General features: G+C 37.9%; 4 protein-coding genes across 7 annotated transcripts; 2 read left to right on the top strand and 2 right to left on the bottom strand.

Annotated features, from left to right (window-relative positions):
• Positions 1-5,337: 5,337 nt before the first annotated feature.
• LOC6651426 (serine proteinase stubble) lies at positions 5,338-18,249 on the top strand. The gene is made up of 10 exons (XM_023180397.2): positions 5,338-5,441; positions 12,540-12,596; positions 13,365-14,078; positions 14,555-14,724; positions 14,811-15,133; positions 16,055-16,445; positions 16,727-16,916; positions 16,992-17,289; positions 17,366-17,515; positions 17,713-18,249. The coding sequence occupies exons 2-10, from the start codon at positions 12,562-12,564 to the stop codon at positions 17,845-17,847; spliced, it is 2,406 nt and encodes an 801-aa protein (XP_023036165.1). The 5' UTR covers positions 5,338-5,441; positions 12,540-12,561; the 3' UTR covers positions 17,848-18,249.
• A 606-nt stretch (positions 18,250-18,855) lies between these two features.
• On the bottom strand, positions 18,856-20,029 carry LOC6651425 (MICOS complex subunit MIC27). 2 transcript variants are annotated; one of them, XR_002724356.2, is made up of 3 exons: positions 19,761-20,029; positions 19,080-19,700; positions 18,856-18,996 (listed from the first exon to the last, which is right to left on the bottom strand). XR_002724356.2 is itself a non-coding variant. In XM_002073188.4 (2 exons), exons 1-2 carry the CDS (start codon positions 19,907-19,909, stop codon positions 19,163-19,165), a joined length of 687 nt encoding a protein of 228 aa, XP_002073224.1. In that variant the 5' UTR covers positions 19,910-20,029; the 3' UTR covers positions 18,856-19,162. The 2 variants fall into 2 exon arrangements, 1 of the variants encoding a protein (XP_002073224.1); XM_002073188.4 differs by having other exon boundaries at positions 18,856-19,700.
• Positions 20,030-20,143: 114 nt separating this feature from the next.
• LOC6651424 (growth hormone-regulated TBC protein 1) lies at positions 20,144-23,511 on the top strand. Of its 2 annotated transcripts, XR_006954149.1 has the most exons (5): positions 20,144-20,537; positions 20,664-20,970; positions 21,271-21,905; positions 21,977-22,434; positions 23,454-23,511. XR_006954149.1 is itself a non-coding variant. In XM_002073187.4 (4 exons), exons 2-4 carry the CDS (start codon positions 20,942-20,944, stop codon positions 22,312-22,314), a joined length of 1,002 nt encoding a protein of 333 aa, XP_002073223.1. In that variant the 5' UTR covers positions 20,144-20,537; positions 20,664-20,941; the 3' UTR covers positions 22,315-23,187. The 2 variants fall into 2 exon arrangements, 1 of the variants encoding a protein (XP_002073223.1); XM_002073187.4 differs by lacking the exon at positions 23,454-23,511 and having other exon boundaries at positions 21,977-23,187.
• LOC6651423 (protein twist) lies at positions 23,310-24,920 on the bottom strand. Of its 2 annotated transcripts, none has more exons than XM_023180116.2 (5): positions 24,827-24,920; positions 24,323-24,501; positions 23,966-24,257; positions 23,642-23,853; positions 23,310-23,577 (listed from the first exon to the last, which is right to left on the bottom strand). In XM_023180116.2, the coding sequence occupies exons 1-5, from the start codon at positions 24,871-24,873 to the stop codon at positions 23,450-23,452; spliced, it is 858 nt and encodes a 285-aa protein (XP_023035884.1). In that variant the 5' UTR covers positions 24,874-24,920; the 3' UTR covers positions 23,310-23,449. The 2 variants fall into 2 exon arrangements, with proteins under 2 accessions (XP_023035884.1, XP_023035886.1); XM_023180118.2 differs by having other exon boundaries at positions 23,311-23,577; positions 23,981-24,257.
• Positions 24,921-25,948: the final 1,028 nt, after the last annotated feature.

Below are 25,948 nucleotides of genomic sequence, written 5' to 3'. Positions count from 1 at the left end.
TAATTGATGTCGGTGTAATTCAGAAGTAATCAGCAAGAGGCAATCTGCACTGATCAATAGTCATTGATCACTGAGCGGTGTTGAGTGTATTCTGTCAATGAAAGGCTACTTGGCAAGACGATACAATCATTTATCAGATCCCAGCATGAATGAATACATTATCATATCAGTGATCATAGACATTAACGTTCATTGAACCAAGATGATTGATAATTAAATTTTGAATAGTTGTCATCCATTTCGTGTGAGTGATTCAGACTTTTCGCAATAACAGATTGTAAAATCGTCCTCAACACTCGCCATAAATATTGCATAACCGTTATAGCTGATAACTCATAATAAAAAACCCAAAAAAAAAAAAAAAATAAAGTACAGAAAAATCTTTAACACTGACCTACTTTCAAAGCTTTCAGTGAGTCAATAAAGAAACCGCACACAGATCTACGCTGTTGTTGTTTTGCGTTAATACCGAGATTAAATAATCGTCAGACCCCCATGAATCACCCACACGACCAGCAGACTCAGACCCAGTCTCAGACTAAGTCTCAGACTGGGCGGCTTGCAAAATACTTGACCAGCAACAGCAACAGCCATAGCAATGGCAAAAGCAGCAATGACAATGATTCGCTCTCAAAGGCGATGGAAATATAAAGAAAAGTTGTTGAAATTTATGTATATGCATAGGAGAGGAGATACGTGCCCAGCCTGGGGGGTCGAGGTCGCCAAACCGTAAATATTTATGCACTTTATCAATATTTGTAGGCAATCAGCTGTTTCACCTAGCGTACAAAACGAAAGACTTAAGGCACAAACTTGTCTGTCATAAATCTCTCTTCGGCTCGCTGCTCTTCAACACTCTCTCTCTCTCGGTTTGTGTGGGTCTCTCGGTCTCAGTCCATTCTCTTACTCTTTATCTTAGCTGGTTAGTTGCTTCTCTTTGGGGGCACTTGGCGCAGTTTTATGCGCTGGCTGCTGCTTTGCCGGTCGCAGTTTGGTTTATACAGCGAACGTGAACGGATCAAACAAAAAACAAAAAAAGAATTTTAAAAAACTAAAAAAAAGTCTACTAACTTATAAAACAAAAAAAAAAAAAACAAATAAAAGATCGATTTCGGATATCGAAAATGTGTGGTGTCTGAAACGCGTTGGATAGTGTCCATTATTGATTTCTAAATAAAAGGTGCCTAATCTTTTGTAACACTTATCACAGCCGTTGGCTATATCGAGATATTGTATATACATATACATGTTTCATCAATCAAAATAGACGCTCGAAATTGTGCACAAAAAAAAAGAAGAAAAAAAAACACCAAAAAAAAGATAAAAAAAATTGATCATAGTTAGATAGATAGATAGACCTGTAAAAAAGTGAGAGTTTTCCATGCTTTTAAAATTTATTTTGAATGTGTTGTTGTTGATTTTTTTTATGTGTAGTACATATATACATATATGTATATATTTTTCCTTTCTTGCGACTCAATCACGACTAATTGCGCATGCGCGGCCGCTTTATGCGTATTTAAAGCGCCGCCTTTATTACAAAACCCGAGGCTAAAACTTCCAGCTCTCGATTCCTCCCTTCCATCCGGCTCCCTGCCTTCTTTTCATCCCTGGCCATAGTCAAGTAAAACACTTGGTATCTGCTGTTTGCCTACTTAATATGCGTGTCACGTTGCCGGCCATCAAGTTCAAATTGCATTCGCTGTCAACGCATTGCACCAGCACCAGCAGCAGCAGCAGCCGCAATAGGCTCTGTCTTTGAGCCAGACATGCGTTGAAATTTTGAAATTAACACCCCAGACAGTAAAAACAGAGTAGAGCAAACTAATTAAGAAATCAAAATCAAAACTAGTTGACAGCAGGATAACAAAATAGCAAGAAAAAAAGAAAACAAATATATACATTTATACATATATATGCGATATGCCTGTTATATAGAAGAAAAATCAGGCGAATGACCTGAGTTTGCCGATAACTTTGGCAGTCAACATGCACACTAATTAGTCAACATTTGCTAAGAGAAGCATAGAGAGACCGAGACCGACATCGAGACAGAGAGAGAGAGAGAGAGAGAGAGTGGTGAAAGAGATAGAAAGATATTTAGCAAATAGGAGCGGGGACAATGAGCAACTAAGAAGGGGTCGTCTCGGGGAGCCTGTTGCATTGCCAATTGCATTTGCACTCCACTTGGCACTTGTTGACGTCGTAAAAACAAAATAAAAAGAAAAAAAAAACCGAAAAAAAAAATCAAAGAAAAACCTCGTCTCCCAGTGGCAAAAGTGAGTTAATGCTGTGGCAAGCAAGTTTTTCCTGCTTGCTCCTGACTGTCAAATGCAAAACTCGGGCTGTGCCGAGTTACTCCCCAAGTTAATGCACTTACATATACACACACACAAACACACACATGCATACATGAGCATACTGTTGCATATATTTGTAGATATGTATATATGTATATGGAGAAACACACAAGTGCAGTTAATTAATTTCTTTGTTGTTTTTCTACGGTAAATCATGCCACGTTTTGTTGTTGTTATTGAGAGAATTTTCGCACAGAGACAGACAGTGGGAGAGAGAGACACATTTACAGAGATTTAGAGAATAAGAAAGAGGCAGAGAGAATGAGAATACCACTTAGATCATGAAGAACAAGAGGAATAAAATGAAGCTGACAGAGCAAACTCACTAGATGCACAGCTTAGAAGACCTCAGACCTTCTCGGTCTATTGAAGAGTTCGTCCACTGACTGACGCTGCCGCTGTGAATTTGCAACTTCAAACTTGGTTCTTTTGTTGTTGCCTGCTACTGCAACTGCTACTGCTACTGCAGTTCTGGCTACTTGAACTGCATTTGCATATAAATTAGTTTTGATGGCGGGCTGCTCTCTATGCAGCTTGATGTTTGTTCTTTCAATGCGTTGCAAAAAAAAAAACACCAACAACGAAAGAATCAACTTGGCATCGCTAACTAAATCTAACGGTACTCATTAAGTAAGCCAGGGAAATGTAAATGGCAAATGGCAGAGGCAACAAACCGCCACCACACACGACACACTCAGCACACACTCGACACATTCAACGTTCGACACTCGACACTCAACACTCGACAATGAATCCTCTTCCTCTGTTTGCGACTGGATAAAGCGATAAGTTGGCAATAAAAATTGGCAGCACTTTGGCACAATTAATGCAACAGCGGGTTAAAAAATAAAGGGGAGCAAACAAAAGACTTAGGCAACAAACTTGCATCGTACCACAGCAGCAACAGAAGCTGCAGCGGCAGCTGCACTCCAGTTAATTGTTAATTGTTGACAAGTACCAACCACTCGTCGTGTAAATGCACCATTGGGTGGGGTAGTTAACTTGTACTTCAGAAGAAGTGCAAATACTTATTTAATGAGCTCGGTGGGGAATGTAGAATAAAAACGATGGGGAATGGGTGGAAGGAAGCTGTGACCATCACTACTTATTTGCGGTTGGAAAAGTCACACACACACACACACACTGACATAGAAGCAAAAGGAAATGAAACGATAGAGCAAAGTGTTTTCTTCATTCTTCGCAAGTTACGAAGATTTGATCTGAAGCATTAAGATGATTAAGATTTCCACCATTTTTATGACTACGTGACAAAAAAACAACTTATATTTACAATTATGTCAAATTGAAAAATTATGTCAAACGAAATCAAGAGTTGCCAATTGTTGAAAGTTTTAGCAACTTTATAAATTTTTATTTATCCTTGACTAAAATCCAATCAAATTAATATTGGATAGTTTTTTCCTTTCTCACCGTTTTTGAAAAATTGGGTAAGATGAAAATCTATAAAAATCATTTAAGGGCTCATTAAGTTGTTACATAACCGAAAATGTCGTTCTATCCATAAAAGGTGCCCATAACAAAATTATATAAAAACCAAAAAACGAAAAGGCAAAACAGCATTCACATTTCAAAACAAATTAAATTCGGTTGCCAAATTGTTAAACGCTTTCTCGGCATTATCTACAACAAATTTTAAGAATTTGCTTCGAATATGAAAATGCTGAAATTTTAAATATGATTTGCATAAATTTATTTTGATTTTTTATTATTACGAGTATTTTTAGATTTGTCTTTTTCACTCGTTGCACGTGCAGAGCAGTTGTCACTTTCATCTCAATTATCGGCAGTTCGTTTTGGTTTGTGCTTTTCAGCTTTCAGATCTGTTTGGAGAAGGTTAAATGCAATTTTCATTTTGTATAACCCGACATAATTCGTGGCTAAAAGAGCCAATTATTCAAAAGTTTGACTCAGCATCCCAGTCAAGTTTTGATATACATGACAAGTTTTGGCCATTCCGTTTGGCTACCAGCATATAGAAATGCAAATGTATGCCAAATAGGGTCAACAAGCGTGTTTCATTAAATTATATGGCTCAGAGCTTATTATGGTTCGAATCGAATTCGGTTTCTCGTTTCTCAAAGCTCAGCCGCATTGACAGTAGTGAAGGGAGATTGTGGTAAGCGCAGGGTAAGGTAAGCGGGGACTGCACCCTTATGTTAAATGTTGTTTTTTTTTCTTTTTATGGCGTTTCTAAAGTGATTTCTATTTTGTTGCCCTGATTTCCTGAAATTTATTTATACTGTAATGCTTGTCTTCTATCTTTGTTGATGTTTTTGTTGTTTTTTTTTAGATCCTCAACACCCACCGATATAATGCCGCCTTAGTGAAAGGCCAGTGAAAAGTGAAAAACAATAAAATAAAAAACAAAACGCAGAAAAATCGTTAAATCAAAAATTAACACTTAAAGAAAAAAATTGTGCAATAAAAGCAAAAACAAAAATAGAGAAGTTAAAAGAAAAAGTTCAATAAATACCATAAACAAGAGCTGCAAGTGGCAATGAATTAATTAATTAAGAGCTAAAGAGAAGAAAAAAAAATCGAGAGGTAAAGAGAAAAGTTTTAAAATTTCTGTTTGCTGGCGTGCATCTTATTGCTTCAAAAAAAAAAAAAATAAACAAAACAAAAATTCATAAAAAGAAACTCATTAAAATCAATTAAAGTTAAATATTTCAGAAGAAAAGAAAATTGCCATTATATTTTTATACCTGGTGTGTGTGTGTATATATATATATATATATATATATGTCTGGGAGTGTGTTAAAGAGAGTATGTCAGTATAAATGCGTTTTACTGACCATTAAAAATGAATTGAAGAAAAGTGCATCAACGTGAAGATAATTAACCAGTTCACTCCAAATGCCCAAAATGGCATTAAGCGAATACCAAAATCATATTTGATCGAGCCATCCAACGGTTCTGAAACAGTGAAAAACAACTAACAAACAAACAAACAAACAAGAAACAAAAAAGGAAAACCGAGAGAAAGAAGAGAAAGAGAGACTTTACCTGTTCAACGAACCGCCGAATGCTTCAATATCAGAATCAAGAACTGAAAGTCTAGTAAGTTGATACTTAGAATTTGAAACGCTTTCACTTTGTCTCCTCCATCACCCCCCAGCCTCTATTGCTTCTTCATCATTTCTACAACTACATACATATGTACATACATACTTACATATTGTATATGGAACTTTTCCATATGTAATCGGTGATCTCTCTCATTCCTATGATAGAATCTCTTGATGTGATTGCCACCATAATATTCTATAATATACTTAATACGGTATTTTACATAAGTAAATCTCTTCATTATCTTCATTTATTTTGTTTTATCTTTTCGTTCGTCTCTTAATTATTAGGTATCCAGCATCCGTTAGTTGATCTAACGTTAATACAGACAGATCTAACTAACTAATTGATAGCTGGCATATTAGGCAACTAATTTGATCAACAATAACAACAATGATAAAAAAGTTGACACCTTCTAAACGTAATTTATTTGATCATAAAGAATGTTCAATTTTATTATTTAATGGTTTTGAAAATTGCAAAATGCTTTTGCAATCAACATTTTCTTGTTTATAAACCATTTCACACACAAACGCACACACACACACGACACATACTCATATATATAGACGCATCTACATATAACCATAAATTTAACCTGGCAAATTGCATGCGATTATCTATGAGTATTATAAAACTTGAGGCTTGAGACGAGACAAGACGAGAGACTCCCCATCTTCCGATTGCCGGTTGTCTTCTCCCCTGTCACTTGTTGCGGCTATGTGTCGTGTTTTTTATTAGCGAAAGTCATCGAGCAGAATAATTGTTGCAATCTACTGGCTCCCGTAGCCCATTCCACTCCCTCGGCAATTCCTTTGCCATCAAATTGTGGCTGCTTCTAGTGCCTTCATAAACTACAATTCACTTGCGCGTGAAATGAAATTTGTCCTCTTACTTTTGGTTGCCGTTTTACAAAAATCTTGACAAATAGTCACCAAACTGTGACCAACGCACACACACACACACACAATAACAACTGTATTCAGTTGGTTATATAATTTCAAAGCTTCCCCTCCTTCTGCGAGTCCACATCACTTCCAATTATTCCATTTGTACAAAATTAGTTTGCCATAAGTAACTGAAGGCGCAAAATTATTTAAATGCCTCAAGGAAATTGGGAAATTTTCATAACATAACCATCCAAAAAAAAAGACGTTTACAGAGACCTTGTCTATGTGTAGTTATACAATCAAAGTGCAATAGCCTTTAGAAGCTAATTGATTGCCAATTAGAAAAAATTTAACATGCTAAAATTACCAGGCATAGAACATTTTAAATGACGAATGATTTACAGACTATTTAATGAGCCGTAAATAGGCATTCCAAGTAAAAAAGGATTGTACCAGGACCATACATAAGATTGCATATATTTTAAATTTTTTTTCTTTAATGAAGTGATGAAACTTGTTTAATATTAAACTTATATAATGAAATCGTGAAAATCTTAAATTGCCCTTAAAAATAGATATTTCTCTTGATTAATTTAACAAGTTGCTTCTTTTTATTTTTGCAATTTTCAACCATTGTCACATTTATAGTAATTAAAACTATAATTATTATGACAGCTATCTCTACTTTGAATGAGATGTCTTGAATGAATCTAATGACTGAATGAATGGGAGACTACTCTCCACTTCTCAGCATCTTTGCGATTGTTGAAAGAGATGAAGGGGAAGAGAAAAGCATTTAGCAAAGAGTCGCGAGACATGTAATTATTTTGCATTAATTAAGTTAGTGTCTGATTTAGTCGGTGACTCTAACTATTACGGCGATTATGACTATTAACACTTGTGACATAAACTAAAGACCCATTTTATGAAACTATATATATAAAGAAAGAGATCGCCCGGTGAGATGGTAACTATCGGTTTTGCTGCTCATCTTCTAGCTCTAGGCCACAATTGACGACTGCCGCTCTGTTTCGAAAATGTGAGAGACAAGTGAATGCTGATTGACCCACTGTGTAGACATCACCAGCAGCAGCAGCAGCAGCAGCAACGGCAGCAGCAGATATTGCCGGTGGCATGAACGCTTCAACTGGACGTGCATTTCATGCAAATTAACAACGATAAGAGGCCTGTCCCTTCGAACACATTCATTTTTTTTTTCTGTTGTTTGTCCGCATGAAGATTTTCACTTTCAATCTGTCAAATTGTCACACTCATTGCTTGGGCCTCATTGTTGTGCTGGTTTGTTGCTTCAAGCGGTTTTTTATATCTACCCTTTATCTATTGCGCAAAGAGGTATATTTAGTTTTTCAAATTTACCTGACCATCTAAATGAGAGTCAGCGAAATGTTTGTTAAGTGAAATATTTTATTTTTCGAAATGGAGTATAATAAAATGATTTGTTTTTGCTAAAGTTTGAATTATTGGCTCGAAATCCGTTTAGCACATCCCTTAGGGTACTTCAAAGTCGGTCAACTTAAAGGTCTTTAAAATAAACTCTTTTTTCTTCATTTTTTTTTGGTCAATAATGAAAAGTGATTGCTTCACGATTTGGGACGGCACGTAAGATCTGGCTAACTGTTACAGTTACCAAAAGTCGATGGCTTTTTTATGGTAAATTGTGATTGTTTTTTTTTCTATTTATTTGGTTTTTTGTTTCGTGCACTCACACGTGTTGGCAACTTCCGCATGATCGACTCATGAACTTTAATTTTCACTCTATTGAATTGACTTGAATTGAATTAATTGACTATCAGACACAATCAGAGATCTGAACCGTTATCGTAACGAATGAAAATGAAGCTATTTAGAATGGATGCCCATCAATAACCAACCTGCTAAGCCAATAAATGAATCGGAGATAGAAGTGAGAGACTAGAAGAGGAGGTAAAGGTAAAGTTGGACATAGAGAAAAACCAACAAACTTGGAAATCCATATTAATTATAATGCATTTTTAAAAGAAAAAAAAAATAAATTATAAGAACACGACCATAAAAGCTGCAACGTCATGCTGAGGCATAGACATCTAGACAAAAGTAAATATTTGGACAATGGGAAAACAAGGCAATAGGTTTGGTTCGATTTTGGGTTGGGTTGGGTTACGTTCCGCTGCGTTGCCCTGCGTTGGGTTTGGTTTGCTTTGGTTTGGTTTGGTTTGGTTTGCTTAGGCTGCGGTTGTCTATTGAAAAACCCCAAAACAATAATAAATACAACAACTTAACAACTGGGGGCCCTTTTCAAGCTATGGTCAGTCGAAGGGGCAAGTGCGGTGCAGTGCAGTGCACAAAATCAATGAGTGTATAAGAGGAGTAGAGTGGAGATTGAAACCAAAGCAAAAGTCGGACAACCTGTGCCAGTTGTGGCCCCAATGGCCACCTCTCTTACTGAGCAAGGTTAATAAACCAGAGGCCACAAGAGGAGCGACAAAAGTGATTTATGTATTATTTTTGTGGACCAGGCACTGGTTTAACACTTAACAGCTGGAAAAACATGTTGTTTTTCTTTTACATTTTAGATTTTCATATTATATAGCCTATGGGCTGTCTATGGTACGACATTGCGTATGCGTAATGGCTGTTTATGTTGGCGCATAATTTATTAATGTATTGCGTTCAAAACAGTTTTCAATCATATAAAATCAGGCGCCACCAGGCGTGATACGCTTACCAATAGTGTTGGCTAAAAGTTATGCAACAGGTGCAGAGAATCCAACGAAATTGAATATATAGGGAATTTTTCTTTCTAACACGAAAATATTATGAGTGTTTTCGATACTATTTTAATGCTCTGAATGCAAAAGAATTTAAAATAATAAATTATAGAACTTATTTTTAAATAAATTGTATATTTTCTGACGTTGTTTTAAAAGTTTCTTCATTTGTTTAATGTGGCCTTTTAATTAGTATTGCTTAATTAGACAATACTTCTACATTGTAATTGAGTAATTTATATAATATCATTAAGCATTCTAAACTCTTATCAAATTTTAACGATCTTAAGTGTTTCTTTCTATTACATTACTTCCGCTTCTCAGTATCATTCTTTCATTTAATTTTTCTTTCTTTTTTCTCGAGATTTTCACATTGATAACTTCGGTTTGATGGTTTGATGAAGATGGTGCAATGACTTTTCCCACTTACTGTTAACCCAACCAAGATATATGTATGTATATCGGTTGAGTGTAGTACCTATGTATATACATACTTACGTACATATGTTGGTAGTTATAGTCATCGCCAAGCTAAAATGCCGCCTCGGGCAATGTGTTTCACATGGACAGGCCACTCAAAAATTGTGTTTGCGTTACGCGCAGTGATTATAACGAGGATGGGGGGAGTCAGAGTGAGAGAGATAGAGAGAGGAGAGTGGGGTGATAGGTGGCATGAGGATAGTATGTGGGTCTCAAAAGAAGCCGACAACTGGGTAGTAGAGAGAGAGATACCATGTCCATAACCAGCAATGCTGCTGCGTCTGATGTTCTTGTTCCAGTTGTTTATCTTTTTCATTAGCCTGGGCGGCCTGTCATCTGTGCCGCATCGCCTGTCGATCGACTGCCGATTGACAAAACGCCTATCGGGTTAACTACATAAACGGTCTGCGACTTTTCCGCACTTTACCACACGCCAATCTCTCAGCATGATGCCACAAGGGCGGGGAGTGATGGGGCAAAATGGGCGAGAGAACAACCAATGCCAGGGGGGAGTCAAGTGACTGACGCAAATTGCGCAATTGTTATTACAATTACTCTCTTCAACTAGCCAAGATGCGGCTCTGACTGCGGCTATGTTTGCTGCTGCTGTTGCTACCTCGGATTGAAACTGAGACTGAGACTGAGACTTAGACTCGGGCACGTAGCATGCCACAAAGTTGTTTGGGGTGAATTTTTCTAATAGTTACTAGAAAATTATTTGGCCTTTTGCTTTGGGCTATGTCTGGCTGGCTATCTGTCTGTCTGGCTGGCTGGCTAACTGACTGACTGACTGTGTTTGTCAGTCGATTGCTACTCGTCTTTGTTACGTTTTCAACCTCTAAACATAGTCATTAGCACAAAAGATTGCTGCTGTGGCTCTGTTTCTACATTTTGTTTCGTTTTTGTTTTTCTATTCCTCAGCTGCTTCTGTTTTGGGTCGTTTAAACGTGGTAATTACCTTTTGGCCATGTTTTTTTTGTCCAACTCTTGCAAAAAAAAATTCCAAATCGAAGAAGAAACAAAAGCTTTTATGCTGCTTCATTGAGGAAATGAAAACGTAACGAAATCGATTTCCAACGGTTCAGGCGCTCAATGGCGTGTGTCTGACCATCCCCACCGCCGCTTCTCCACTTGATCGCCCTCCACCCTCCCTCCCTCCCTGGTTGTCCATCTTCACGCCAGCATGCCACTTCAGACCCAAATTTTCAATAAAGTTATTAAGAGTTACGTTTGCTTTTGCCTCTCAATGGAATCGGAAGCTCCAAGTATCCCAACTGATAAATCGATTCGCGAGGCCTATAGAAAACGACGACGATGATGTTGATAATAATGAAAACGATGATGGCTAAATGAAAAACTCAAAATGAGGTCTTATGGCTGATATTCAATTTCAATTAACATGATGAACATCATTTTTCCTTGTTACTTGTTACTGATGTGCCCCAAGCTTTAACTATGTATGTACAGAAAAATAAAGAGAACAAATGTGTTAAAACAAAAATAGAATTACCAAAACTTTAATGGTTTTTTGGAAAATAAAATCAATTTTTGGGCAGTTGTTGGAGATTTTTATGTAAAAGTCCATAAACAAAATGTTAACTCTGTCTTCTATTAATCTTTTCATCGTCATAATAATTATAATCTCTTTAGAATTAAAGCATATACGAATATATGTATAGTCTTACCCAAATTTTCCAAGCTACAAACTCTTGAATATTAAAGTTTATTTAGAATTTTAAAAAAGTTTGCACCTTTTCGAAATCAACAACTCCCCCCGTTAACGTTTACAAATAAATTTCTCCACCTTATTCACGTTCATATAAAATAAAAATCAATAGACCATATTAAGCCTGAACAGGGCCAAAGTTTTAGTTGCATATTTCCTCTACAGATTCTAATTCAAAAAAAAATTTACTCAAACCTTAATCTTATTAATCATTTATGTGATATTAAGGCGAAACAGCAAGCTATCAGTAATAATTCTGTTGAAAGATGAGAGAGACATCTTTTGGGATAGGGAAAGGCTTCTAAAAGGTTCCAAATGTTCGAAATGCAAAATTTCTGAAATCAATCATAGATCTTAAATGTCGTATGAGAGAGCAAGCACTGATTGTAGTTTAATTTGTGAGAGTATTTTCGGTTCGTCGTCAATTTGTTCTTTATATGTCTCTATCTATTGTTATTTTAAAGTTAATATTATTGGCAATTTGTAGGTCAAAGTTAGTGTTTAGTTATAGCAGTTGAGTATTTTTTTTTTGTAATTTCAAGAGTAACTCAGAAGCATCTCTTATGACCCGACAGAAAGCTAAGACTCGTCGGTATTAACAAGTTTGGGTTCATTTTTTAATGGTTAGCTGTAGGAAAAATATTTATGCGTTAATTTATATGGGGGGAAATACCCTCAAGTAAACTAATGTTAACTGTCTAGTATTGCCTAACTTATCCACTGAAATTATTTCCAAGAATCCAATTGATTAACTGTCGCCACATGCTATCCATATGAATAGGTGTGTATGTAGGAAGTTAAATAAGCTCTTTTCCTTATCGTCTGAGCTTATAATGATGATGATGATGATGATGATGATGATGATGACGATCTCATCGTGGCTTAAACTAATACCGCAATCTTTATTGGACTAAGACAGGCAATTGAGTAAGTCTGGAATTGTGTGGCTCACTGTTGTTGGGCTATTTGGTGGGTGGGCCCATTCCAGCACCAACCTCAACAGCACCATGGGCACATGCATGACCACTCACTTGTATGATGTACCTATAGTTATCCACTAATTATAGTCAAGCACATTCCACTCAACATTCTCGAGCAAAGGAAAAAAAAGTGAAGAAGAAACCTAACAACCTATTCGCTGTTGTTGCTTCTTCATCGTCGTCTTCTTCTACTTCTTCTGTTAATACTTATTAACTAAGTATTATGATTTTTATTTCTTTTGCAGACATGCGCCCGGCACGTTACCGATGAAGCAAGCAACTTTAATCAGACACAGACCCAGGTAAGTTGTCAACAGGTGGGCAAACGGCAAACGGAGACCTATCGCAGGTTTACCCAGTTTAAGTTACAATCATGGTTCAGGTTTTCATTTGGTCTAAACATCTAATTTGGCGTGCGGGAATTGAGTAAAGTTTAATTAAATTTTTTGTTTTCATTTTGAGAAAATGATTCCGCTTTGATGAGCTTGGTTTGGTGTGGTGCACCTTGCAACTCTTACCTGGGGCAAGAGAGATAATTAATTGTAGCATATGTCGTGTGTCGTCTATAAAACATATTCGTGCGATCACAATAAATTTTTTTTTTCATTTTTGGTTTCAGAAAGAAACAAACAAAAAAAAAACTGATTATGAAGCAAAAGTGAAAAGTTGTAATTAAACCAGTCACTGGCTGCTGCTGCTGCTGCTGTTGCTCTTGGTGCAGTGGCAGAAAAAAAGAAAAAAAAATTAAAAAATAATAATAAGAAAAAAAAAAATGCAACAACACTCGGCAATCATAACGAGTAGAAATCGCTGAGACGTGCCCGTTTTTTTTTTATTTTTTATTTTATTGCAGTTTTTTTTGTAGTTGCTGTGTCTCTTACCTTGCGACAAGTGCACTTAATTAGTAGGGTAACCAAAAGGGGAAAAGGGCGTTCAATATGTGTGGTGGGGTGAGGTGAGGTGGGGTGAAGAGGTGTAGTAATGTGGAGGGGTAGTTGGGATACAACATGGCAATGCCTGATGGGTTCCGGCAGGTTAACAATGTCTAATGCACACAAAATTGTCTACAGATTTTCCAGAAGAACTGCAGCACATCCAGTTCCAGTTCTAGCGAAAATGTGGCTCCAACGGCATTGGCTAGTCAATAAAAAAGCAATAACAACAAACACAACAGCAACATTAACAACAACAGCAACAACTACAACAACGAGAGCAAGAAGAACAACCACAGCAAGGAGATTTTGCTGTCCATACCAAATAGTAGAAGTATTAGTAGCCTTAATCTTAGTCAATTGCCTGGCCCCGATGACATTGGCGCTGATTACGCCCCCATCTGAAACAGAGGATAGTAGCATATACGAGTCAATATATACAGATCAGCAGCAGCAGCAGCAGGAGCATTATCAGGATGATCAATCGCTGGTTAACTTCTATCGAAGTCCACATCGATTAGATGGCTACTATACACCTGTGTCCAATGCCGCCAATTTGGCTGATCTACAACGACAACAGCTACTCCAGCGGAGTCAGAATTTTAAATTCCATCCGAAGCCATGCTCCTTCGGCCGTGTCGAAGGCACCTGCATGTTCGTGTGGGAGTGCATCAAGTCAGAGGGCCAACATATTGGCATGTGTGTGGATTCCTTTATGTTCGGTTCGTGCTGTGCTCACAATTACACGGACAACATTGTGTTACCCCAGACAGCCTTCTCCTATACAAGGCCCACAAAGCCGCTGACCTTAAGGCCGAGGCCACCGCATCAACCGCACAAGCCAATGATTAGGTAAGCATACAAACGATAAAGAGAAAGAGAAAAGGGTAAGACAACTAAAGTGAACGTGAAAGTTTACTTAATTCAATTAGGAAGTATATTGTAAGTATTTGAACTTACAATAGTTAGAATTAGATCAAGTATAGGAATTTAATTTATACCATTTGGAACAATTTCAAGTATCGATGGATTCTTTGTGAATTCAGACTTTTTATTTAAAACAATAGTAATTGAAAGATTGAAAATAATTTTTCTGCAATTTGCAATATGCAGTTTAATAATCTAAGCCCGAAGTATTCTAAGGGTATTACTAGTTTGTTTACTATTATTTCATTCTCATTTCAATAGCCTATCAAAACGAAGTCCTAAATTAAAGAATTTTAAAGAGTTTTGAATGTTTAGCAATTTATAAACATTAAATATATATAAGAACAATATGAAAAGTTAACAAAGAACAAACCACTTACCTTTGGACTTGTATTTTTTAGCGGCATGACCACAATCGAGCGACCTCATGGTGCTGGAACTTTGGTAATTCGTCCTTCGGGTCCGCATCATCAGGGCACATTGTCCAGGCCGCATCCGCCACCGCATACCAAGCCAACATCGGCCCCGGATCTGCAGACAGCGGCCAGCCAGGGTGGTTCATCTATATCCAGTGAGTATTCCTAAAAAGATTATATGTACATATATACTTAGATTGGGCATTGTTATGATGACTTACAATACATAAAAAAAAAACAGATAGTATTTGGCATACATCAACGCAACAGCAGCAGCAACAACAACATCAAAATCACTGGCACATGACCACCGAGCCGAGCTTTATTACAAAACCTCGACCCACCGCCTGGACCAAGCCTGGTATCGTCAATTTGCCAATGCCGGGTCGTCCCTCCAAGCCGGCAAAGCCCACAAAGAAGCCGATTGTCTATGAGCGTCCACCGCCAACTACAGCAAAACCAACAATATCCACAACAACAACAACACCACCACCAACAACAACAACAAGGAGAACAACCACATCGATGACTCTTTCAGGGCAGACAAACCCCACCAGGCCGCAGGTATGTAAATACGCGAGCCATCTTCGCCTCTGTCCTTTTTCCCTATTCTCTCCTTCCCCCACCTCTGCACCCCGTTCTCCAAAATATATCTCTTTGGGTGATGCATTGATGTCGAAAGCGAAACAAACGAGCTACGAGGTCATTTACTCCATGAACATGGATATAATGGCCGGGCCACAGCCTTGGGGGACATTTTATTGTTTGCAGAAAAGCCAAAGCCCAAGCTGATGTAAGATTTCGCCTTGGCGCTGGGCTGGCCACATTACATTGTCCTCTATGGTGTGTATGTGTGTGTGTGTAGGGAAGTGTATATGAAGCAGGTCAGAAGATAAATAAAAAAAGTGCAAGGAATAAATAAATTAACCAAAAATTGTTCTGAAATTATTTATTAAGTTTTTTATAAAATGTCAGAAAATTATCAATATTCAGTTGATTATTCGTCATAATCACGGGATAGAGAAAATCTAAACAGAAGTTTTATAAAATGAAACTAAAGAAATTAATAAACCTTTTTTAAAAGTGATCTCAAAGTATGCAAACTTATGACAGAATGTTTCTTTAAGATAAAGATTAATTGATAGCTTTAAGTCCTGATTTCTAATTAAGAAACTCATGGGTGTAATGTTTTTATTAAATATAAGGGTATAAGGATTCAGATAAACCCATGATATCAGATTCAATAATGACTAGAAAGGATATATCGTATTCGTTATAGTAATTTAGCTTTTCCCTTTTTTTGGAGCCTCCATCCAAACTTCGCGACGATGCAAAGGCAAACGAGAGGTAAAGACGATTTAGCGGCAGAATGAAAAATTGATTCTTTGCATGCTAAATATGTATGTGTATGGGTATATATTTTTTTCGAGGCTTCTTTGGGTGATATTAGCATAATGTTTGCTCACTTCTGGCTACCTTTTGCAGCTGTCGCCGGGCACATCATTAGCAACATCCTCGTCTCCGTCTACGATGGTTTCGACCACAACGAAAGCGACAACAACAACAACAACAACGACAAAAGCGACCACAACAACAACGGGTAAACCAACAAAGCCCTATCAGAGGCCCACCACAAGCTCAACAACAACAACAACATCAAGCAAGACACCCACCACGTCCAGGCCAAGTCATCCCAGCAGCAGTATCATCAACAGCAGCAGCAGCAGCCAGAAACCTAGCCAACCTACGCGTCGTCCCATCCTGGCCACATCGGGCCACATAGAAACCAATGAGATAACGGACTCATCTACACACGACCACGATGACGTCGATTCAGCAATGGGCAATGTAAAGACCATTTCGGCGGCACGTAGCGGTAAGTTAGGAGTGAGAGAGATAGATTGAGCCACGCCCACCTTTTAAGTCGTAGCTTGGATTCCAGAATCCAGGGACAGAGATAAATAACAGACACTAATTTAATGACCACAAAGTGATTTTTAATTCTAGTATAATTTCACTTTTTTTCTTAACAACTGAACTTTTAAACTTTGTTTTTACCCTTTTGGCGGCTACACCCATGTCTTTTACCTTTCCCCATCCACTTGATACTCCAATTTGTTATTGTTTTTTCTTCCTATTTTTATTTTTTTGGTTTAGAATGCGGTGTGCCAATGCTGGCGCGTCCAGAGACCCGCATTGTGGGCGGCAAAAGTGCTGCCTTCGGTCGCTGGCCATGGCAGGTGTCGGTGCGTCGCACCTCGTTCTTTGGCTTCTCCAGCACCCATCGTTGCGGTGGCGCTTTGATCAACGAGAATTGGATAGCCACAGCTGGGCACTGTGTGGACGAGTGAGTGTGGTTGGAAGTAGTAGTAGTAGTGATTCTTTTTCTTCAACAATTTTGGTCTTCTTCCCGTTTTTGCAGTCTGCTCATCACACAGATACGCATCCGTGTGGGCGAATATGATTTTAGCCATGTACAGGAGCAGTTGCCTTATATTGAACGTGGCGTGGCCAAAAAGGTGGTGCATCCGAAATACAATTTCTTTACATATGAATATGATTTGGCATTGGTTAAATTGGAGCAACCATTGGAATTTGCTCCGCATGTCAGTCCCATTTGTTTGCCAGAGACCGAAAGCCTCTTGATTGGAATGAATGCCACTGTTACGGGTTGGGGTCGTCTAAGTGAGGGGGGGACATTGCCTTCAGTTTTGCAGGAGGTAAGTAAATGAACAGACTTTCAAGAAAATCAAAATGCATCTAACTCTTTATTTTCCTTTATTTTTTTTTAACTAGGTGTCAGTGCCCATTGTAAGCAATGACAATTGTAAATCGATGTTCCTGCGCGCAGGTCGCCAGGAATTTATACCAGATATCTTTCTATGTGCAGGCTATGAGACAGGCGGCCAGGATTCTTGTCAAGGCGATTCAGGTGGACCACTACAAGTAAGCACTATCATTTTATTCTCTTCTCTTTGGACTCTTTACCGAGTCCAAACTTTGTCTAACGTTTACATCCTTGAAAATTGATAATAATATCTATTAATTTAGATATTCTTTGGATATATTCTTTCTATTAGATCTGCAGGATTCCCTTAAACCTTCCCAATGTAAAATGTTCTATTCCCATGCTTTCTTTTTAGGCCAAATCCCAGGATGGTCGCTTCTTTCTTGCTGGCATCATTTCTTGGGGCATTGGCTGTGCCGAGGCTAATCTTCCAGGTGTTTGTACACGTATATCCAAATTTGTACCCTGGATATTGGAGCATGTCAGATGATAATTGGCGTGAGAAAAAGATAGACAGAAAGCAAGAGAGAGATAGAGCAAAACTCCTGAAATTTTTGTTATTGTTTTAATTTATCAAGTTGTATCTTTAAGTTTGTGTGATTTATTTTAAATGAATGTTAAGCTTAGTTAGCTTCAATTTTAATAATTGACATTGCCACACACCCACACCTACATACACAGACACACCCACATACACTTACATATATACACACACTCACAGTCAAAATCCCATTAAGTTTAGTCTAGCGAAAATGTTTCCCTTAGTAAAGTTAGACCCTTGATATTTTGATATATACATACATATATATTAATGACATTGAAAATATTTGTACATAGCCGAATCATAAACAGAAAAAGTCATTATCATTTTCCATAAATGTTGTTGGTATGTTAGTCTAGTAATATTTAATTTAAATTCATTAACTAAACAAAAACCTATATATTTATAAAAAAAAAACAAAACAAAAAAACAACAACAATTTGCATGCAAACATCATAATGATGATCAAGATAAAGATGATGTAGGTATTGTATCTTGCCCAAAGAACAAGTTTATATAATTAGACGATGAAAATATAAATTTATTGAAATTATTCTGTATAGTAAAACGTTGATGACAATGCATTTTTGATTGATCTATCCAAACTTTAACTGGCAAGCATGTATACAAAAATCTATTCATTAAAAAGTTTTCAACTCTTGCCCATGTTTTGCCCTCGAGGAGGCTACCCGTTTGAATGATTGGGCACAATCACAATCGATTTGCACGTGGGTTGTCAGTCGTCTTCAGTTTTGTGTTTTTTGTTTTTGCCACTTTCCAGCGTTCCCAAGCGAAAAATTTCACTTTTCAACGAGCGTCAATGACATTTGACACTCGCCCAGGTAGTTGAACAATTAATCACTCAAGATCCACTCGGATACCATCCAAGATAATGGCATATTCGCAGATTCTCGCGTCCCACACCACATCACATCACAATGAAGACATGAAGATAAATTGGAATTTTACTTTTTAGTACGCGACGCCACGCACCACGTTTATTTCTCGCATCAGGAAAGACAAAAAAATTGGAGAAAAATTGGAACCGCTAGAGATATTTAAAGCCTTTGCGAATATATGGTACAGATTTCAAAAGATCTAAATATATGTAGAAGTTATTGCATAGAAAGTTGTAAATAATGATCACAAGAAATCAAAATAAAATGATCGAAGACACAAACCAAAGGATTTCACTTAAATTGTTAGCACATATCACGGCCGGTTCGGTTCTCTTATTGCTCCGTCGACGTATTGTATCGTTTGACTAATTCTTTTTAGGGAATAGCACAGCTTTGGCCTCATCGACCAGGTCCAGGGCCAAATATTTTAAATCTTCCACTGAGGTAGGAAATTTATTGATGGTCTCCATGGGCACTTCCTCGCCGGGCTTGACGCCCTTAATGAAATTGTAGGCGACAGCGAATATCTTGCGACCCTCGTAAAGAACAACACGGGCATTCTCCTCCGCCTGCCGAGGATAGCAGAGCGAGGCAACGGCTCCAGCGCCAATGCCTGTGTAGACTACCTTCTTAATGAATCCACCACGAGCAGCAAAGATGAAACCCGCCAAACCGCCCACAACAATAGCTCCACTTCGATGCAGCGAATTCTGTGGCTCGTTTAGAATGTCAATCGTTCGCTGTGTGTGTGCCTTGGCAGTATCCACATAATCACCAACGACACTGGCCTGATCGGCAACAGCTTTGTAACCAGTTTGCAATTCCTGTCGTACATATCGCACTCCGCCCTCAAGATTCTGATGCAGGGCTGAATCCCTGAGGGTGCGTCGCTCTGACTTGGGACTGAGGAAAATACAGATATTAGCTGCTGAGATTGAAGCGGTAGCCTAATTTGCATCTCACCTAGATTCACGCAAGGATCCATAGATGGGCAAATCACTGGGCCGGCAGAGGAGTGGATTTTGTGTTTGTACTTGTGGAGCTGGTTTCTCCTGGGATTTCACAGCCACGCCAACGGCTGCCACCAATCCCAAAGACGTTGTACGCAGCATTTCGAGTGTATTATTTCTTGTGTGAGTGTGTGTCTGTGTACACCCGGAATTTTGTTTTCTAAATTAATTTAATTGCATAAGTTGCTCCCACACACAAATGTTAAATATATTATGTTGTGACAGTGCTCGCAAATGATGCTGTTATGAATGAACTAGTTACAAAATACACAAGCAAAATACCAGAGGAGTAAAAATACCAGAAAATACCAAAAGAAAAAACCCAGAAAGAGAGAAAAAAACCCATTTTAAGTTTTAAATTTCATAATTTGTTTGTATTAATCCGGAGGCTATTGACCATAGTATATTTTATTCGTAAAAAGAAAAGTTCACGTCTGCCGTGAATAAGCGCATCACATGTGTCACAGAAGAGATTAGATGAGATTCTGCAAAGCGCACACCTGAGGCCATAGCCACCCACATTTGTATACCTAAGTATATCTATATCTATCCGTGTAAATGTTATCAGTGCTCGTGCTGAGGAGGCGCGCTAAAACGCCCACAACAACAATAACAACAAGAACCATTGAGGAGCAGCAACAACGAGTGGACGAGTGGGTGGGCCACACATAACAGGGCCACTTGTCAAGGACGAAGAACAGTGTGAGCAGCAGGCAGGCAAAGTAAGCAGGTAAAGTGGCACTAACAAGGCAAATGTGATTTATAAATAAATGAAGAGGCCAAGTCAGGCCAGACCAGACCAGGCAAGTGGTAGGCAGCCCAAGCATTCTTTATTGACGTTTAATTTAATTTTCAGTTAAGGCCCAATTGCAGTTGGGCGCAAGTTGCAACGACGACAAAACGTGCGCACAATATTAATCATTTTTGGGCCATGATTTCGACAACAACAACCATAACAATAGCAACAGGAAATCCAAAAATTACAAGCAACTGACAACATATTCATCGTCATCGTCTCCGTCTTCGTTGTCGTCGTCGTTTAAGCCAAGAAAGAACCAAGTCTCAAAACCTTCCCCGGTCCAAAACCACAAATAATTAAGTGAGCAATAATAAACTCTAGTCATAGAAATTCATATGGATGCGACCGCAAGTTCAAAGTTTAGGTGAGTCAAACTATAAAAATAATAGCAACAACGAAAAATGGAACAAATGTGGTTAAAATAAAAGTATGGCCTTTCCCAGGCCATTGACCCTAGCACACTGACATATACACATGTATAATGAGATTTTACACCAATTCATATATTATGAAGGCAGTCAATTGAAACCATTTCTATTCTAATGTTTTAAAACTGAATCACAGACTACACAAATCTGTTACTAGTTGTGAATGCTATTTTAGTCACACAATGTTTAATTAATTAATAGCTTTAATTAATGTTTTCTAATCTCGTTTTTTGTAGTGATGTCGACGAGTATGGCTTCAAGCGGGGAGATAATTTCGATTATAAGGCTTATTCGAAATTTATGGATGGTTACTTGAAGACATTGACGCGTCGTCGCATGAAATGGGAGGCTATATTACAACAAAAGGATTTTGATCTCAGTAATATTGATGCTAAGTTAAAGCGTTATATACGCAAGGGTATACCTGGACCCTACCGTCCCGATGTATGGATGAAAATATCCGGAGCTGCTGCTGCACAGCAGCTAAATCCAAATTTATATAAAAGTTTATTAGAGTTGGAGCAATTTAATAAGGAAATAAGCGATTCCATATCAATCGATCTACCTCGTACTTTTCCCGACAATATCTATTTCGATACGAAAAAGGACAGTCTATATAATATACTAATTGCCTATGCGCATCATAATCGTGACGTGGGCTACTGTCAGGGTCTCAATTATATAGCCGGTTTACTATTAATTGTCACTAACGATGAGGAGAAATCGTTTTGGCTGCTCAAGCATATTGTTGAGAACATTGTGCCCCAATATCATTCACATAATATGGCCAATCTGTTGAGAGATTTGGCGGTCTTTAAGGAGCTGGTCATAAGGCGAGTTCCCGCTGTCAATCGGGTTGTGGAGAATATGGGTAAGATTAACAATAAAATAACTTTGAAACATTTGACTTTAAACTGTGTTTATAATCCAACACTTGTCTAGGTCTACCATATGCGGTAATTGCAACTAAATGGTTTATTTGCATTTTCGCCGAAGTTCTGCCCGTTGAGACGGTGCTAAGGATATGGGATTGCGTTTTCGCCGAGGGTTATAAAATTGTATTTCGTGCCGCTCTGGCCATGTTTGTAACTCACAAGAATGCCATTCTGGAGTGCACTGATATTGCCGCATTGGCCAACCTTTTTCGTGATGTCATGATCCAGGATAGCATCGTTACCGATTGTCATGGCTTTATTAATGCCATGTTCGCATTGCGTTTGAAACGCAGCGAGCTCGAAAGTTTACGTAAACTTGCCGCACTAAACAAAACCACCACCTAAATAAGAACAAATACGAGGAACAATGATCAAACAAATCAAAAAAAAAAAAAAAGAAGAAAAAACCAACCAAATTGGAAAAGCAATCGAAAAATTCAATTATTAGTAACGTAGTTTAAATGTGTGAGTATTTATGTCTTTATATTTTATGTGTACGCATAAACAGATACATCTATATACATATATCGAGATTGTTGCCTCATTGTAGCAAAATGCATTTCGAGTATTAGTGAAAAATAACGCAAAAAGTTATGACCCCAAACAAACCAAACCAAAATTTGTACCAAATTCGTATGTCTGTGTGTAGCAGTAGCCAAAATTTTGTTAAGTATCGCATCTTCCACATTCAATTATAAATATGTATAAATTGCAACAGACAAACAGGGGACAAAATAGGAAAAACACAAAGCAACAAGCAACCACAACTATTTGTGTTCTTAATTAATTTCATTGTTGATCAAAGAAGTATTTATGTATATTTTTAGTAATGTAAATTATAAGACGCTATATACTGATAATACCTATTAAAAGGTATTTAATGTATATTATGTATGTACATTTTTGTGTGTAGTAGATAAACAATATGTACTTGAAACGGACGACAAATTGCTTTTAAATTGTTATATTATATTTATTATATGTGTGTAGTTGCATACTCGTGCGTATTAATACTCACTCTCAATACTATTTACAAACTGATATATATATCCTGTAATATTATTTGAGGAATTGATTCACTGAGTTGTAATACCAAACAAATAAAAACTATCGACTATGTAGTAAGTGTTAAAAACAAAAACTAAACTAAAACAAACAAATGTGCTTCTGAAATAAATGCAAATGCGAAACTTAAGTTGCATAGAATAAAACATGAAACTGTGTATATATGATGAAACTATATTCAAAAGGGTTATTCGATCTAAACAGCTTTCGACGTTTATAATTTTTTTTGTTATACTTTTAAATTTTTTATTTTATGCATATGTAATATTATATTAAATTTATTGAAAATGCACTAAGTTAAACGAAGACTTAAAACTAAGACAGGAAGACTGTGTTTTTTAAGGGGGAAGATTATGTAGTTAACAGGAATGACTAGATACGAGTTAATACGTGTTTTTCTACCCAATTATATATCTTAGGGCATGCCGCAGTGTGCTCCGCACATGGGTTCCGATGACAAAGCCAATGAAGTAAGCAATGTTCGCCGTCCCGGATGAACACCCAGATTCTCCCAATTTATCCATGATAGACGAGCTGTTAAATCTGAACCATAGAAGAGATATACATATCAATTACGAAACTTTCAAACTGATTTGACTGATCGTACCACTTGTATTCCAATTGGCTCGATCTGCTTTGATTTCACCACGCAAACACTTTTCCACATATGTGAGCGGATCGTAATCTGTTTGTAAGACCTCTCTCAGCAAGGATATATAGGCAATGGCCAATCGTAGAGTATCAATTTTGCTTAGACGTTTCTCGTATGGAAATGTTGGTACATGGACACGTAACTCATCGAAGGCGGAATTTATGCTACTGCAGAGCGCAACAGGCACACACATGGAAGAAAAATGCTTATTAGGAATCTTTTCAAACGCGAGGAATTAATATCACAAATGTGTAAAATGGAAAAGACCATTTAGTGTACCCAGTTGGTGCGGACCTCTGGATGCGTTTCCTTTCCCTGACACTGGCCTGTTGTCGTTGAATCTTATAGCTGGATGCAGCTGTGCCATAACCAGCATTTGCAGCTGCTCCGGATGTGCTTGCTGCTGTACCAGATACTCCGCCACTAACTACGCCACCTGCCCCTCCTCCGCCTGCTCCACCGGGATTGCCTCCTCCGCTGCTGCTGGCACTGGGACTATTGCACATCATGGGCGTGGCATTATTCGAATTGTGCATTGCCAACGAATTGGTTGAAGAGTCGAGTAGATTTTCTACATATTTAAGTTATATTTTTAGTTCTCCAATTTTGGACATCCTTTATGTTTTCTAGAATTACCTCCACCATGTTGCAAATAGTGCTGTTGAATGTGTCGCAAATTATTCGAGTTGAGGCGCAATCCATTATTGCCATTGCCATTTCCAGCAGTTACCCCAGAGTTCTGATGTTGACCCGCATAGATGCAAGAGGGTAAATCATTTATGAGATCGTCGTCAAAATTGTGGAACGGCAAGTGGCTATGTGAAAGGATGAAGGATTGAAATTGATATAGCGGCTGATTTACACAAATCCGTTTCAGTTGCCGGCGGGAACTTTATAAGATTTAATGCTAGGTTAAAAATTTCACAGTTTATTTTATGACTTCTTTTTCACAATTTTATAATGATAATTCCTTTTTATTTTCGAATTTTTGGCTACTTTTTTGTGGGTTGGAATTAATATTTTACACGTTGCCTACTTTAAGGCACTGGCTTCTTTAAGATTTTGATTACGTTTTTCATCTATGTACATGTTTCTTCAGCCTATTTATCACTTTATTGTACATAATAATATTTATCTTACCTAATAGGTGGAGAGGAGGATGAATCTGGTAATTGATTGCGGGACATTTTCTTTGCAATTTGTTATCCACTTTTAGCACTTCCGTTGTCCAATAAGTTTCAATGTCTAATGAGCACATCTCCTGGGATTTTGGTGGCTTTTATAGTTCCAATTGGAAATGCCACAACTACCAGGCTACACAGAGATGCAACCCACCCCTGAAGCATCCTTTGAAATCATTTCTATTCGCTGTACACACAAACTCAATGGGCGGAGCCTGTCAAGTACAGGGTGACTTTCCCTTGCCAAGGAGGATGTTGTGTGAAACAACTAAGGCATATTTGCTTGTCCATGTTGCCTTCCAACTTAAAGTTAATTATCGTTATTATAAATTTCATGATAAGCTGTCGAAGACTTCTGTTTAAGATATTGAGTTTTAGAACAGATTTGATTATTTCTTTTAAGTAAACTACTAGCTAAGCATTCTCTTTGGTGTAGGGCATTGTTTGAACATGTTAGCCAACAATATCTTCTCTCATTTTCAGTTATCCGTTTGTGCTTTGTGCTTTCACCTGTTTTTGACATTTTGCCATTATATTTCGCACAGCATGCGACCGCCATGTTTTTTTCCATGACAGCTTTATAAACCGAATGAGGGGTACGGCCAAGCCGATACAGAACAGGAGTAAACGAGACAGGCAAACGAAAGTGGAGGAAAAAAAAGGGGAACATCATATCATCTCTAACCCTTGCACAGACTATAACTTTACCGCCATATGCAAAGCAAAACTTTGGCATATCTGTCAGTAATTGGAGTCGTATATAGCGGCATCAACCTCCAACCTGTTGAAGAGGATTCCCACGGGACTGCAATCTAACTCTATAGATCACATTGAGCTAGCATGCCGCTACATTTTACAGATCATTTAACAAAATCACGCTAGGGACTTGTAACCACAGACCATTCACATTCATTGTCAACAACCATTTCACGGACCAGGCAATTGTTGAAATTGAATTATGTTTATTTGATGTTATGGTTTACTCGCAAATTAGCTGTGTCACCAAGGACCAAGAACCGCCCCTGCGGGCGACCCGGTCGCGTGTAGTAACCCCGAGGCGCGAAAAACCAATGCGCAACCG

Source organism: Drosophila willistoni, chromosome 3R (assembly GCF_018902025.1).
Source record: "Drosophila willistoni isolate 14030-0811.24 chromosome 3R, UCI_dwil_1.1, whole genome shotgun sequence".
NCBI lineage: Eukaryota > Metazoa > Arthropoda > Insecta > Diptera > Drosophilidae > Drosophila > Drosophila willistoni.
This window is presented reverse-complemented; position numbering and strand designations above follow the sequence as displayed.

What these genes read in the sequence shown, in the direction of transcription:
- LOC6651423 (XM_023180116.2), bottom strand. Translation starts at nt 24,873, where the DNA reads ATGTCCCGCAATCAATTACCAGATTCATCCTCCTCTCCACCTATTAG. An exon ending in CTATTTGCAACATGGTGGAG is followed by an intron (nt 24,258 to 24,322) that starts GTAATTCTAGAA and finishes TTAAATATGTAG; the next exon opens with AAAATCTACTCGACTCTTCA. An exon ending in CAGAGGTCCGCACCAACTGG is followed by an intron (nt 23,854 to 23,965) that starts GTACACTAAATG and finishes TGCGCTCTGCAG; the next exon opens with TAGCATAAATTCCGCCTTCG.
- LOC6651425 (XM_002073188.4), bottom strand. Translation starts at nt 19,909, where the DNA reads ATGCTGCGTACAACGTCTTTGGGATTGGTGGCAGCCGTTGGCGTGGCT. An exon ending in GGATCCTTGCGTGAATCTAG is followed by an intron (nt 19,701 to 19,760) that starts GTGAGATGCAAA and finishes TATTTTCCTCAG; the next exon opens with TCCCAAGTCAGAGCGACGCA.
- LOC6651424 (XM_002073187.4), top strand. Translation starts at nt 20,942, where the DNA reads ATGGATGCGACCGCAAGTTCAAAGTTTAG. An exon ending in ACCGCAAGTTCAAAGTTTAG is followed by an intron (nt 20,971 to 21,270) that starts GTGAGTCAAACT and finishes CGTTTTTTGTAG; the next exon opens with TGATGTCGACGAGTATGGCT. An exon ending in TCGGGTTGTGGAGAATATGG is followed by an intron (nt 21,906 to 21,976) that starts GTAAGATTAACA and finishes ACACTTGTCTAG; the next exon opens with GTCTACCATATGCGGTAATT.
- LOC6651426 (XM_023180397.2), top strand. Translation starts at nt 12,562, where the DNA reads ATGAAGCAAGCAACTTTAATCAGACACAGACCCAG. An exon ending in GCTGGGCACTGTGTGGACGA is followed by an intron (nt 16,917 to 16,991) that starts GTGAGTGTGGTT and finishes CCGTTTTTGCAG; the next exon opens with TCTGCTCATCACACAGATAC. An exon ending in ATTCAGGTGGACCACTACAA is followed by an intron (nt 17,516 to 17,712) that starts GTAAGCACTATC and finishes CTTTCTTTTTAG; the next exon opens with GCCAAATCCCAGGATGGTCG.